Source organism: Euprymna scolopes, chromosome 34 (assembly GCF_053919585.1).
Source record: "Euprymna scolopes isolate OS-2025 chromosome 34, ASM5391958v1, whole genome shotgun sequence".
Classification (NCBI taxonomy): domain Eukaryota; kingdom Metazoa; phylum Mollusca; class Cephalopoda; order Sepiida; family Sepiolidae; genus Euprymna; species Euprymna scolopes.
Window position 1 is genome coordinate 30697872 of NC_136515.1, and position 15707 is coordinate 30713578.

Consider the following 15707-nt stretch of genomic DNA (forward strand, 5'->3'; position numbering starts at 1 on the left):
ACACATTGAAATCAACAGATATTCCTATTTATGTCATAGTTTTGCTAATACTGCCTTAAATACTTTTATTTTCTGATTGGAGTAGCTGAAGAGTATTGTAAGCACTTTCTCAAAGTTTCATGGATTTTTATTCACTCGTTCCTTAAATATTTTTAAAAATGTAAACTCGTTAATAATTTGATACGCAGTGTACTTGCCTAAAATAATAAACTCCCCCAACTCTAAAAAAAAGAAACACACAGAATTTCTTTCCTATAGCCAAAAATAAAATTCTGATAACTGCCTTAAAATGCTAGAATGAACCGAAAATGGGGAGTTGTTTTATGCTAAATTTGCATACAAAACTGATCCTCACTTTAAATTTTAAGTTAATTGTTTTTTGTTTTATTTTGTTGTTTCTTTTCCACCAAGCTTTTCAGAGTGATCATATGTAATCGCCTAAAAAAGTAGAATCTCATTTTTTTTTTTTCAAAAAGGCCACTGAATATTTAGTTATTGATAAAAGAAAACAAAAACATATCCTTTTTTTTTCTTTTTAATTATATTTTATAACTTGAATTTTAAATATTTTTTCCAGTATTTTAACATTGTTCCCTTTTAAGAAAGGTAAGGTTGTTAAAATGATATAATAATAAAAAAATAAAACATGTCTGTTTTTTATTGAGGGGAGGGGTGAAAACTATTGTATTGAATTTGAAAAATATTATTTATAATATTTCTGGATACTTATATGCTTTTGCATACCCAAATGATTTCAGCACTTATAGAGTCAGTCCTGAGTATCAACAAAAAATCACAAGTCAGTCCTGAGTGTTGACAAACGAAGAACCGTTTTTTTTTGGCAATAAATTTATTTAACTAAAAACTGTTTTTTTTTTAAATTTACCCAGAGAAGGGCAAACATTTTAAGTGTTAACCCCTCCTCATCATGGTCAGAATGGGTTCAATAATTTTCTTCAAATCAGTGAATCAACTTTCCATAATTTGTGGTATACATCAATATTTGCCAATGATAAATAAGTATACTCTGAAGTTTTCTTGTTATTTTAAACTGTCATATTTCACTTGAATCTGAATAAATAAGCACCTGTTGCAATGGCCGACTCAGTTAGAAAGAAAGTATACACAAGCAAAATATGAGAAATGGCAAAGAGAAGACAAACACAGATGAACAGTTGTAAAAGGAAATTGCATTTAACCATAACCCATAAATACACAAGAAAATGTGGAAAATCTGGAGAAAGTCGAAGAAAATTCTGGAAGCAGGAAGGCTGGAATTGTACTGGGACAGTGGTGAAGACTGGACAGACAAGAAGCTGGAAACTGGATCTTGGACGACATGGGATGATGTCACAAGATTAATGTGAATGCCCCTAGGTGTGTGATCATATATGTCTCAAGTAGGTCCAGTCCATCAGGATGTGGCTAAGAGTTAGATTGGCAGAAACAGGTTGCAGGAAAGGCTGGATCCTGGAGTCAGGCATCGGTGATCACTGGAACAGAGTTGGACATTGGCAGGTATTGAAAAAGGGAGCCAGATGTTATAGGCAGGAACCCCTGCAAGAAACTAGAGCAGGAATTAGCTGGAGCTAGAAGCTGCAGGAGTGAGCTGGAAGTTGGGATGGCAGAAGAGCTCGAAGCTGCAGGATCGAGCTGGAAGCTGCAAGAGTGGGATGGAAGCTGCAAGAGTCAGAGCAGGCATCAAGGTGTGAAAGATTGATTGCATTCTAGTAGTCTGAGAGCTGCACTGAAAAGGGCAATTTGGTTTGCTGCTGCTACTGTTATTGCTGATGTCTTCTTCCTCTCCTGGACTTGACGACTGACCATGCAGACCTATAGGTGTGTTTATTGTCGTCACTTCTTTAAAATTTTCATCCATAAGAATTTGGTGGTCAGCTGATTTTAGGTCTATCTTCAAAAATACTTTCATTCCTACAAGTTTATGTAAAGCTACTTCCACATTTGGAATAAGGTACGAGTCGGCGCAAACTTTATGGTTCACTCCTATTTTATAATCTCCACAAATTCTCAAATCACCATCTTTTTTTTTTTAATACCACAATGGGTGATGCCCATTTACTTCATTCTGAAGGGGCAGGTTCTAATAAATCTTCCTTTATTAACTTTTGCAACTTAGCTATTACTAACGGTAATAAATGCACTGGTACTTTTCTCACTTTGTAGTAGGAGGGGGGGGGCATTTTCTTTTAATTTCAGGCTAGCTTCATAATTTTTTAATTTTTCTGTTTTTTCCATTTCTATCTCCTTAATCAACTTCGTTGAATTTATTTTTAATACGTCATTCCCCAATAGTCCATGCGTTTTTCAGCAATTTGTAACTATAATGGGTATTACTTCATATTTTTCTTTCAGTTCTATTGAACCTTCAAAGTAACCCATAATTGCTATAATCGAACCATCAAACTGGCGTAATTGTATGTTGCTTTTTTTTAAAAACGGTTTTCCCATTTTTTCCCCCACAAATTTCTGGGTATTATGGTTACTTCAATGCCGGTATCTATTTGCATTTCAACAACAGAATTGTTGATTTTCATTTTTATTTTTGTATCTCCATTCTTTGATCCAGTATTTTGTATATTATCCTTCTTTACATTAAAAATTTGTTTATTTTCATCCTCCATTCTTTCCACATTTTTCGCTTTATATACTTCTTTGAAGTGATTCTTTTTTAAACACTTTGAACATGTTTTTCCAAACACTGAACACTTTTCTTTTTTCCTTTCATGAATTTTTCCACAGTAAGTACATTTTTTTCTTTTCGTTTCTACAGTATACGTGTCAGCCATTATTTCTTCGTAGGAGTTTTTTTTTTATTTTGGTTGTAGGTATGTATTAATTCCTGCTATTGTATAAATTCTAGACACATATTCAAGGTCATATTTGTAAGTTGCAACTGTTCCATTAGCTTATGTGCTGAATTATGCATACCTTCACTCAATCTTAGTTGGATTAAGTCTTCTTCTGTTGTCTGTTCTTAGTTTTTCAAAGTCACAGTATTTACTCGCATTTTACTATTTTTTACTATATTTTACTATTGGTTCATCCACTTCCTGCTTCATTGCCATAAACTTGGTCCTTTCTGCAATCACCAGTCTTTTCTTTGGCCTCATGTTTCCCTTGATAATCTGACTTATTTCTTCGAAAGCCATTTCATAATTGCTTCACAACCAGCGTTAGCCATGAACAAGTTCGTGATTTCATTCTCCCCTCCTTGTTTTTGTTGTCTTTCGACTTTTTGCTTCAAAGCAACGAATCCAAGTATCTATGTATTCCGGGTCTTCAAAGACCAGAGAATATCCTATCGACGATGCCATTGATATGTTGTGTATAACGCTAAGCAAGCATTCAACAACCACCTGTTCTAGTTGGTGTCGGTTTATAAATATGAGCTATCTGCTCATATGTAAATTATACTTAATTTGCATATAACTACAAACTTTCTTGTCAACCTAATACCATATTATCAAAAACAAAAGAAAAGAAAAATTTCAATTTCTAATACAACATTCTAGTAAATCAATCCCCCATATTGGAAGCACCTGACGAGAACAGGCACACCTCGCTTATATAAAAGAATTTTTCATTTATTAATCTGAAAACCTTTATTATCTAATGTATTCTGTATTGTATTCACTGGTCGCCATGTTTGTTTTGCGCATGCATGCATTCAATTTTTGCAAAAATAGAATGCATGTACACGTGAAAACAAACATGGCGATTTGTGAAAACAGTATGGGATACATTGGATAATATCTATCCAAATGAGGTAAACCTTTAAAAAAAACAAAGTAAAGTTTTAAATTTTACCCCCCATGTTTGATGTGTTTCTATGTGTTTTCAAATGTTTGGAACTTATGACCAACCCCCTTATTACCTCCTTCCTTCCCCTTCCACTAAACTTGAAAAATTCTTACAATTACATGTCTCGTTGCTCATTTTGCTCATTTTATGTTAAATTTATGTAGAAAAGTGACCCCCCTCTCTAAAATATAAAATTTTTATTATTCTTTTTAGGAAATATTATCTTACGCTACAACAGAACACCGACCATCTAATTTGTTTTTTTAGAGGCATTCGAGATTGCTGATAACAAATCTAATAATCAAACATGTCGCAAATTACCATTTGCGTGGTATGAACCCCCTGAAACCTGCAATTATTTTACACGATTTCATCGCATTCAGTAGTGTTTTCTTATAGCGTGTGCACACGCGTAATGAAGTGACTTATCACATTGCGAAGGAATCTTTAGCAGACATTTGAAATTGTTTTTGAATTTTTTTTTTAAATAAAAATGTGGTTTATTTTTTGTGTGTGTGTGTGTGACGCAGTTTTTAATGCTTTTTAATTGACCTAAAAAATTAAGTTTTCACGAGCGGTTTACAAAAACATTTTTGTAATCAATTATAGAACTTGTGTAGTTTAACAGGTGTTTCTGCAGTTTCATTAAGCGTTTTTCCGTAAGTAAGACGCTGACATTTACCGAGTAGAATACCGTTTAACATTTCACAAAAATTCTGTTTACATTGAGGCGGCCGCGACCATTTATTTTTTTAAAAACTTTATTTCAAATGCCCGCAAAAGATTCCGCCGTGATGTGATAAGTCACTTCATTATGCACACGCGAACGCAAGTGTTAACCCCTGGTTGTGGGCCCCTTGATTTCTGAGAACTTCGACTGAAGTAAAATAAAACAAAAAAGAGATATCATACCAGTTATCATAGTTGCCACAGGGTTTATGAAGAAGAACCTGAAGTCCTACCTTACTAATATTCCTGGTGAACCAAGTGCAAAAGAGATCCAGACAATTGCACTTAAGGGAACAGCGAGGATACTAAAAAGAGCTCTCGGTTGGTTTCAATAAAAAGCGGGGCAATGTTGGCAGCTGGTTTGGCTGCCTCATACCCAGCATTACAATCTTCAAAGGAAGAAAAATGAAAAAAAAAAAAAAGAAAGAAAGAAAACACTACTAAAATAGTCCCAGGGTTCAGGGGGCTCATACCATGCAAACTGTAAATTTGTGACAGGTTGGATTATCAGATTCGTTGTCAGCAACCTCGAATACCTTTAGAAAACCAGATTAGAGTGGTTGGTGTTCTGTTCTAGTGTAAGTAACATTTACCTTTTTTATTTTATTTTTTTTAATTCCATTTTTCATATAATTTTCAAAGCCGTTGAATTAGCCATCAAAAAGTAGATTTTTATTTCTTTTTAGGAGGGTTAGGTCGTAAGAATACCAAAATAAATAAAATTACCCTAAAAAAGTTGGAATGGACTGGAAAGCGAGAATCATTAACTGATCTCCCACTCTAAATTCTAAAACAATTGTTTTTTGGGTAAATATCCAGATACGCTACAACAGAACACCAACCACTCTAATTTTTTTTTTTTTTTTATAGGTAATTGAGGTCGCTAACAATGAATCTGATAGTCAAACTTGGGGCAAAATACCGTTTGCATGGTATTAATCCCTGAACCCACGAACTACTTTCCACCATTTTGCAGCTTCCGTTTACGCTACGCGCGTGCGCTGCAGCATAAACGACGGCTTGCTTCACCAAGCAAACTGCCTTCTCACATGGCGTATCAATCAAAAAATTACGGACTGACATTTTTTAATGACTTATAATTGAAGAAAAGTACAAGAAATTGGGAGACCTTCTTTTTTCTTTTTTTTTTTGTCTCACGTAGTTTTTAATGTGGTTTACAAAAACATAAGCACCAAACATTTTTATGATTTTCGTTTTTTTTTTTTTGTTTTTTTTTTTGCGGGAGGAGGATTCAATTATAGAACTTATGTGGATTAATAGGTGCTTCTGCAGTTTGGTTAACCGTTTTTCCCTAAATAACGCACCGACATTTACCAATTAGCCATTTAACATTTTTCGAAGATTTTACTGTTTACGTTGAGGACACGAGCGGGGGAGGGGGGGGTTGTAAAATCTTCGAAAAATGTTAAATGGTGTTCTAATTGGTAAATGTCGGTGCGTTACTTTTTGAAAATTCTATGTTCTAGGGGGGAAAACAAAACCAATTAAATTACCCCCCCCCTCTCCCCAACTTGGAGTGCTTTCCTTTTCTTGTTTTATTTCTTTTTCAGCTAATTTTAAATTTTCACCCAAAAAGTGCTATAATGCATTTTTGAAAATTAGAAAATTCTATGTTCTGGAATAAGAAAAAAAAAAAAAATAAATAAATAAATTACCCCCCCCACACACAACTTGGTGTGCTTTTCTTTTCTTGCTTTATTTCTTCATCTAATTTCAAATTTTCCGCGAAAGGGGTTTGTATTACTGTACACATAGATTCGAAAAAAAGTTGTCAAAAAACAAATATATAACAAATAAATGTTATCAAAGACAAGATAAGTTACTTTTCTACCAAACTGGATACATTTTTTGTGTTTTTATTCAATGTAACATGATTATTCAACTCGAAAACCATACAGTGTTTACCGATGTATTGGAAAATTCAAGATGGCGTCTGACTTTCTCTTTAACACGGTAAGTTTAGGAAAAGGTGTTATAAATAAAAAACTGGATAAAATACTGTTAAAACTCGCTCAATATATGTTACTGTGACATAGGTTGAGGTTGACATATATTCGGCGGGTTATTAATAGTATATTGTCTAGTTTTTTATTTATAACACCTTTTCCCAAACTTACCGTGTTAAAGAGGGAGTGAGGCGCCATCTTGAATTTTCCAATACATCGGTAAACTGTATGTTTTTCGAGCTGAATAAACATGTTACATTGAATAAAAACACGAAAAATATATCCAGTTAGGTAGAAAAGTAACTTATCTTGTCTTTGATAACATTTATTTGTTATATATTTGTTTTTTGACAACTTTTTCAAATCTATGTGTACAGTAATACAAACCCCAGATTCGTTGCCAGCGACCTCAATTACCTATAAAATAAACAAAAACAAATTAGAGTGATTGGTGTTCTGTTGTAGCGTATCTGGATATTTACCGTTTTTTGTTTTATTATTATTATTATTATTATTATTATTATTATTATTATTATTATTATTATTTAGCCAAGTTTTGCTGTTCACCTGTAATCGCCTAATAAAAACGTAGAACTTTTTTTTTATTACGAGGTAATGATTTAGTTGAGTCTTAATCTTCAAATTTCCTATTTTACTTTTATATCCTAACATTGTTTGCACTCGAATGCTTAGTGTCGCCTGCCTTTCTATATTTTCTTTGCGACTTTCAAATTTCAAATCGTTTTGAGCTTTTTCTCCGTAACAGTTCACGATTTGAAACCTGCGAAAAAAAAAAAAAAAAAAAAGCTAACAGACACTAAGTATGCGAAAGATTAGATTACGGTTCTAAAAAAGTATTCCCTTAAAAAAATTAAGTCGAAAAAAAACTTATTTAAAAAGAGGAAAAGAATCGTAAACTGCTTTAGACTGATCCGGGGTTCTCCGTCGATGTTCGAGATTGACTGTGTAAGTAATAAAATTCTCTGCAATCTAGATTCCAATTACATCCACAATTATAAATTACCGGATTAACTAACAAAAATACCATTTGCCTTTATTTTAAATCATTAAATAAATTATTGACAAATTATTTTACCTCTAAAGTACATGTCAATCACATTTTACCTTAAACATTTTTATTTTAAAAAGTAAACGAAAACGAACGAGCGACAATGTTTTCTTTTTTTTTTTTTTTTTTTACACAAAAAGGAAAAGGTCTGCAAAGGGACATCACTCTACTCGCCATCAAAAAATGTGAAGAGCGTTACTCATCGCTTTGAAAATATGGCGCACAAATAGAAACAGATCATGGCAATTAAAATTCAAAAATACATCGTAAGTATGTTCGCTCTTAACAAGCATACATATATATATATACATATATATTGACAAAACAAACAAAAACTGTAAAAGAAAGTAAAGTTTACATAATTTGTTTATAACCAGGAATTTAAGAAGAAAAAAAAAGACACTCCAGCCAGTTGAACTTTTTTATTTTGAATTTAAACTTCGTCTAACTATACACAATACATCCACACGTCAAACAAAAAAGTAAAAGGAATATTTTCTAAAATGCGGCGGAGTTTGGCACCAAGTCAAGTAGGAAGTATAAAACGAAAAGTCGACGACGAAGATCGATTGACTCTACTGGAAAAGAAATCACGACATGTCAACAGCAATAACAGTCTGGTTCCACGGTTGCCATCAACTCCTCGACCGGCTCTTGTATCTTTAGATCACAATCAACTTTCTGAACATGAAGCTTTTATAAGAAAAATACTGTCTAAACCATTTCGTATTCCCATAAGAAACTACAAGGGCCCAACTCTAACCAATAAAGCTCTCGGGGTGCGTAGGCAAGGGGCTCGCGTCTCGCTGCATGATCCATTTGAAGAAGGAGCTCTTGTTTTATATTCGCCCCCACAGTTATCAGTTCATGACCAATTAACATCTGTGGCTGACAAAAGCCCCGTTCATGTTGTTGTCGATCCCATCCTATCGAAAGTGTTACGACCTCATCAAAGGGAAGGGGTGAAATTTATGTACGATTGCGTAACAGGTCAACAAATTGAGAACAGTTACGGATGCATAATGGCGGATGAAATGGGTTTAGGTAAAACCCTACAGTGTATCACTTTAATGTGGACAATATTACGCCAAAGTCCGGACTGTTGCCCCATGATCAGCAAAGCCATTATTGTAGCTCCGAGCAGTTTAGTAAAAAATTGGGCTAATGAAATAAACAAATGGCTCTCTGGGAAAAATATCAATCCCCTCGTCATAGATTCGGGCTCCAAAAACGAAATCGACCGTAATCTTAGCTATTTTATGCAAGCCAAAGGGGCTCGAATAACTAACAGCATCCTAATTATTTCTTATGAGACTTTTCGACTCCATGCATCTGTTCTTCATAAAGGAAGCGTTGGGCTGATTATATGTGATGAGGGCCATCGCCTTAAGAATTCTGAGAATCAGACTTACCAAGCTTTGGATAATCTAAAAGTCGAAAAGCGTTTGCTGTTGTCTGGAACACCAATCCAAAATGATTTGCTCGAGTATTTCAGTCTTGTTCACTTTGTCAATCGAGGAGTTCTTGGCTCAGCCAAAGAATTTAAGAGAAATTTTGAAAATCCCATTTTGATAGGCAGGGATGCAGATGCAAGTGAGACTGAACAGCAAAAGGGTAAAGAGAAATTAGAGGAGCTTCTGGAGACTGTCAACAAATGTATCATTCGTCGTACGCAAAGTCTTTTGACAAAATATCTCCCAGTAAAAATTGAACATGTTATCTGTTGTTCCTTGACACCTATCCAAAAAGAAATTTACAAAATGTTTTTGGAATCGAAATCTGCTCGTGCACTCCTTGAAGATAAAAATGGCAAAATGACAGCCAGTTCACTTGCTGCAATCACTTCCCTTAAAAAACTATGCAATCATCCGGATTTAATCTATGAGAAATGCCAGGAGGGAACAGATGGATTTGAAGGTGCTGATGCATTGTTTCCACCAGGTTACAGTTGTAAAAACACGACACCAGAAATGTCAGGCAAATTCATGTTGTTGGATTATTTACTTGCTGTCATCAAAACAAACACAGATGACAAAGTGGTTTTGATTTCGAATTACACAAATACTTTGGATTTATTTGAAAATCTCTGCAGACAGAGAGGTTACTTGTGGGTCAGACTAGATGGCTCAATGTCAGTCAAAAAACGTGCTAAGATAGTCGAAAAGTTCAATGATGTAAACAGTGCAGAATTTATATTTATGCTCAGTAGTAAAGCTGGTGGTTGTGGATTGAATCTAATTGGTGCCAATCGATTAGTTATGTTTGATCCAGATTGGAATCCTGCCAACGATGAACAAGCAATGGCTCGTTGTTGGCGTGATGGACAAAAAAAGCAATGTTATATTTACAGATTGGTAGCTACTGGATCAATTGAAGAGAAAATATTCCAAAGACAGGCACATAAAAAGGCCTTAAGCAGTTGTGTAGTAGACAATGAAGAAGTTGAGAGACATTTCAGTCGTGGGGATCTCAGAGACTTATTTCGATTAAATGAAGAGACAACCAGTGATACACACGATAAGTTTAAATGCAAACGATGTATCAACAACATTCAGGTGAAATGTCCGCCTGAAGATTCTGATTGTAATTCAGAACTTTCGCAATGGAATCATTGCAGGGATAAAAAGGGAATCATTGATACAATCCTCAAAATGGCTTGGAACAAATATGTTAGTTTTGTTTTCTATCATCGGTCACATGATCAACAACGAGTAACTGCTTGAGTTTCAGTCCTAAATATTTAAAAAAATGAAACTTTAAATTTTCAGTTCAATCTTTTTTGTAAATTAAATGTCTTTGTTCAACTAATGTTAATAAAAATACAAAAATTTAAAAATCTCCAACCTGAGTTTGAATACATTGTAATTATTGTATACTAGCCATAAGACTGGAATGAAAAAGTACATATCTTCCTGCTCCCAGCCCATAACACCATATCAGCTTTTTATTCTTATTTTGTACATTTTATAATATCTAATGTTTGTTGTGATGACTAAGCATCTACTCCGTAGAGGGTGTAAGTAAAATGACAAATTTAGTTTTAACACTCCTGCTCTTCAGACATACTCAGCATTTCTTTCAAAAGGTACAAAGATCCCTATACACTCTTCATTTAAACCTTGAATCATTCATTACAATTTCTGTTCTTGTTGATTTATATAATTTTTCAAGTTATAAATAAAATAAAGTAAAATGCTGAATTTCATTTTTATGGATACCAAGTGCAAGTGCAAACTCCATGATAATGTCCTCTGATCAAAATGAAATATACTTATCCAAATAGCCTGGATAATGTAGTTTCATAACGTATATGGTGCTAGAGCTTGATCTCAACTATAATTTATTGTATAGAAAACCTTTGTATTCAATCAGTGAGTTAGCCATTTTTGTAACAGTGTGATATCATGAAAGATGTAAATCCAATCTATATTCAAGTTTTCAACCTTGATTTTTAGTTCTGATTGTTTCCTCTTCCACCACATAAATGAAAATAAATTTACTTTATGCCATGTGCATATTTACAATATTATAGACATTAACTATCCCCTCCCACCTAGTAATTAAAAAAAATTGTTAGTTGTTTAATCTAAATTATACAACTTCAATGACACTCCAATAACCACTCCTCTTCAATTATTATTATTATTATTGGCTCACATGGAGCTTTCACACAAGTCAACAAACGATCAGTTTGGAGACCTGTGGTGTTCTCTGGAAGCTAAGTGACAACAAGTCTCCCCAGACGTCCAGCTCTCTCCACCTCCTTCGATAGCATTTGCAAATAAATCTGCGTAATCGCAACAGCCTCATACCATTGATTTCTCGCTGGTAGTGGCCATTGGTTTGTACTGAAATTTGAGTGGCACTAAGCCTCCCCACGATCCCAGTTCTCTTTGCTCTTGTCCAGCGGAGGTCTGACCAGCGCTCTCTCCTCGGTCTTTTCATCCTCCTTGACCTTTCTCGGCTCTTTGGTATCACTTTTCTATTCGGGGGGGGGGGCGGTGATGAGACAATGGGTGGATGCATGATGGTGGTGTAGATTTACTTAGTATAAGTCCGTGGTTGTAATTCGAAATTAGAGATATTTGAAGATAGATTCCCCTCCCATACTTACAAGTGTATTTGTATTAAGGATTCATCATAATATCAGATATAGTTACGGATTTTTTTTTTCCCTTCCCCCTTGAGGGGAGCGATATTTTAGATACATTTGCATTTAACCACTGACTGGATTAATTATATATTTTTTTTTTGCTCAACATACACATCCAAACACCTGGGCATTTAACCACTGACTGGAATTAATATTATATTTGGCAGAGATTGAGTTAAAATAAAGAATTTTAATAGTCAAAGTTCAACGATTTGACCTTTGAGAACTCTACCAAACTCCTCCGACAATTTTGGGTCTACACACTTGAAATTTTAGATATAGGTTCCTTGGACATGGATCTAACTTAATAACTTGATTTGAGCCCAAAACAATAAATTTTAAGGGGTCATAATAGGGGTCAAAGTTTTAAAAAAATTGACCTCTGCAGTTTCTTTCAAATTACTCAGACAATTTCTGGTCTAAATATTTGAAATTTTGCATAAAGGGTATTCAGAGATAGGGCAAGCTTTTTCATCAGTTTGGGTCGAACATTTTTAGTTACCAATATATAAATGTATGTATGTATGTCTGTTTGCATGTCTGCCTTAAATTTTCAATAGAGGCGACGGATTTTACCAAGATCAGTATCGTTTTGAAGTTCGACCTTTCATACGACAAATATCGAAAAATTGACTAAAAACATTAATATCTTCCCCTTCAACTAGGCATTTTCTACAGGGGGGGGGTCACTTTTTTCGCTGATATTTTTGAAAGTTATCCTCTCCTTTAGATTGTCTAGCCTTAATTTTAAAAAATGTTGCTTCTGGTTTGGCGGTGGTCGTAACAGCATAAACGTTAGGTTTTACCTCATTCTTTTCCTCCTTTGCGGTACGGGTTCGAGCCTGCCTTCCTACTACCACTTTTTTTTTTTTGCTCAACATACACATCCAAACACCCGGGCATTTAACCACTGACTGGAATTAATATTATATTTGGCAGAGATTGAGTCAAAATAAAGAATTTTAATAAAACGACAATTTAGCACCAAAAAAAATTCCGGAAGGGAAAATAATCACTTGCGAGGATATTTTCCCCAAACATGTCAACTCAAAAGACGAGAAACCTTACAGAAGCGGCATTTGGTTTAGCTTCCCTGTCAGTGAGAAAATAAAACAAAAATACAGTAAAAACAGGGATATGTTACTATAATTTGTCGTTTAAAAGGTATTAAACATTTTTATACTTATCTGACACGTATCCAACGCGTTGAAGGTTTTCATTTATCGAACACGTTTGCCGGGGTGTCTGTGCTTTTACAGGCGGATATTATTATTATTATTATTATTATTATTATTATAATACCATTTTGGATGCCTTGCAGTAAATTGACTTTGAATAAATTAACCCAAACGTGATATTTTACCTTATATGGCTAATATAAATTTATTCCAGTTTTAAGAGAGCACATGTATTTAGGAATTATATTTTGATATAAAATATTTAAAAAATTGATTTGGAACTTGTTTCATACTCGAACTATTTCTGAGAGATGTGTCATTTATACATTTTGCAATTCATGACTCAAACATCAGCATTTCTGCTTTTAGGCATATTCTTTGCAGCAAAATGCATACAAGGTTGCATTACATTTTAAGTTAGAAAATAACAAAGCAGTTGTTAAGCCATATGATTGTTAAAAACATGAACAGTTCTGTGTTTCGTCTCCATCAAATCATACCGAGAAAATTATATATGCATGAACTGGATGGGTTGGCAAAATAATTAAAGATTTAATTGTTCATTGTTCAATGAAGAAGAATATTAATTTGTATTAATAAAATTTAATTTAACATACTTTTACTTTAATAATTTCTTTTTATTTGTAAAACAATTTGAATTCAAGTAAATTTTACTTTATTTGATTTCCTCTCAAGAGAGAGAAGAAACACAGTAATGTATTCTCTCTTTTGTCTTTTCGTGCTTTCAAGTCTCCTTGCTCTCTGTTTTGTATCTCCTCACTCTAGATTGCTTATGTATTTGAAAACAATTCATTTTAAAGTGGGTAACTTCAACAGTTTTGACAGCAACACCAAATAATAAGCAATTACCTTTTTGTATTAGCAAATGGATAATTACATTTTTTTTAAATGGATGTAAACAATGCTAATGAATGTAAAGTGAAGAAAAAAGAGTATCACTAAACAAACTAGCATGGCACGTGGAAATTCCATAGAATGAGAAATATACTTAACAAATGTTTTCATAAAACTGATATTTTTCTGGATAGTACAAAAATTAGTTTTTTGGACAGAAAAAAAACAATAATACAACAAATATGAGTTTATTACCATTCCTATGAAAATAGTATCCATTATAAACCTGATCCAAATGAGATAAATTAATAATTACTAATAAATACTCAAAGTAATATTGTGGTACATAGTTCCATGCAAATAATAAAATTACATTGTAAGAGACAATCTTTAATTTACTCCTTTAATCAAGCACCTCTTGGCAGATAATGTTTTCCCCATTTTTCTCAAACCTTCCCTTTCTTTATGCAATATTTCACTGACTTCTTTCTTCAGTAAAGAACTGCTGCACATTGAAATTAATGCAAGTTCCTTTCCACACCATTACAACAACGATTATATATTATTACTAGCATGGGTGCCTGGCGTTTCCCAGGTATTTGGAAATGTATGTTGAGCAAAAAAAAAAAGAAGGGGGAGGGTCATTTTTTAAAAACTTTGACCTCTATTATGACCCCTTAAAATTTAGTGTTTTGGGCTCAAATTAAGTTATTAAGTTAGATCCATGTCCAATGAACTTATACCTAAAATTTCAAGTGTTTAGACCAAAAATTGTTGGAGGAGTTTGGTAGAGTTCTCAAAGGTCAAATCGTTGAACTTTGACCCCTTAATCGCCAAATTTCTGGCCAAAAACTGATCACATCGATTTTCCCAAATCTCAGTACCCTGTATATCAAATTTGAGTCTGTAGACTAAAAATTGACAGAGTTATTGCGTAGGGAAATGTACACACACAGACACACACACGTTCACTTTTATATATATACTAGCAATGGGTGCCCGGCGTTGCCCGGATGGTTTGGATGTGTATGCTGAGCAAAAAAAAACCAAAAAGAAACGGTAATTTTTTTTAACTTTGACCCTTATTATGACCCCTTAATATTTATTGTTTTGGGCTCAAATCAAGTTATTAAGTTAGATCCATGTCCAAGGAACCAATATCTAAAATGTCAAGTGTTTAAAATTGTCAGAGGAGTTTGGTAGAGTTCTCAAAGGTCAAATCGTTGAAATTTGACCCCTTAACAGCGAAATTTCTGGCCAAAATCCAATCACATCGATTTTCCCAAATCTCAATACCCTGTATATCAAATTTCGAGTCTGTAGACTAAAAATTGACAGAGTTATTGCGTAGGGAAATGTACACACACACACACACACACACACATTAACTTTTATAGATAGATAATGATATTCGAAAAAGAGACTAGATTAAAGGGAGATTACTCTCATATTCTTATTCAGGGTTGCCAGATTGATCTTTTTAAAGCAAAATTTAGCCAGTTTGGCCTCTTTTAAAGAAGTTTAGCCTTCTTTTTCAAAATGTAACATATGTACTAACTAATGAAGGAATGAGCAGAATATTATATAGTTGAGTTTAATTATGTTCTTCTAGAGAAGAGCAAGAAAAATGTAACAAATTTCATAGAATAATTACCAAAGTTTTCATTTATTTTAAAAATAATTTTGCATGTGAAGTCACTCAAATAACATCTTGTATAGAGATTTTTTTTTTTTTTTAACATAATACATTGCAAAACTTATCTCATTTCAAAATATCAGATTTTAACTACTTCTAGAAAGAAAACGTTTTTGCTAAGGTATATCACGACCAGCTACTGAATCAGATCAAGTCTATCCAAGCTCCCATCTAACTCATGTAAGTGTCATGCACATTCAAGATATTCTACAGCCTTAGCTGACAGAGCAAACACAAA

At 33.7% G+C, this 15707-nt stretch overlaps 2 protein-coding genes across 7 annotated transcripts in view; one reads left to right on the plus strand and one right to left on the minus strand.

The window, feature by feature from the left end:
• LOC145259152 (centrosomal protein of 135 kDa-like) overlaps positions 1 to 15707 on the minus strand; it is a 493729-nt gene that overhangs the window by 155981 nt on the left and 322041 nt on the right. The window lies entirely within an intron of this gene.
• Positions 7773 to 10430, plus strand: LOC145259154 (DNA repair and recombination protein RAD54-like). Its single transcript, XM_080116869.1, has one exon. It carries the CDS (start codon positions 8091 to 8093, stop codon positions 10308 to 10310), a length of 2220 nt encoding a protein of 739 aa, XP_079972995.1. The 5' UTR covers positions 7773 to 8090; the 3' UTR covers positions 10311 to 10430.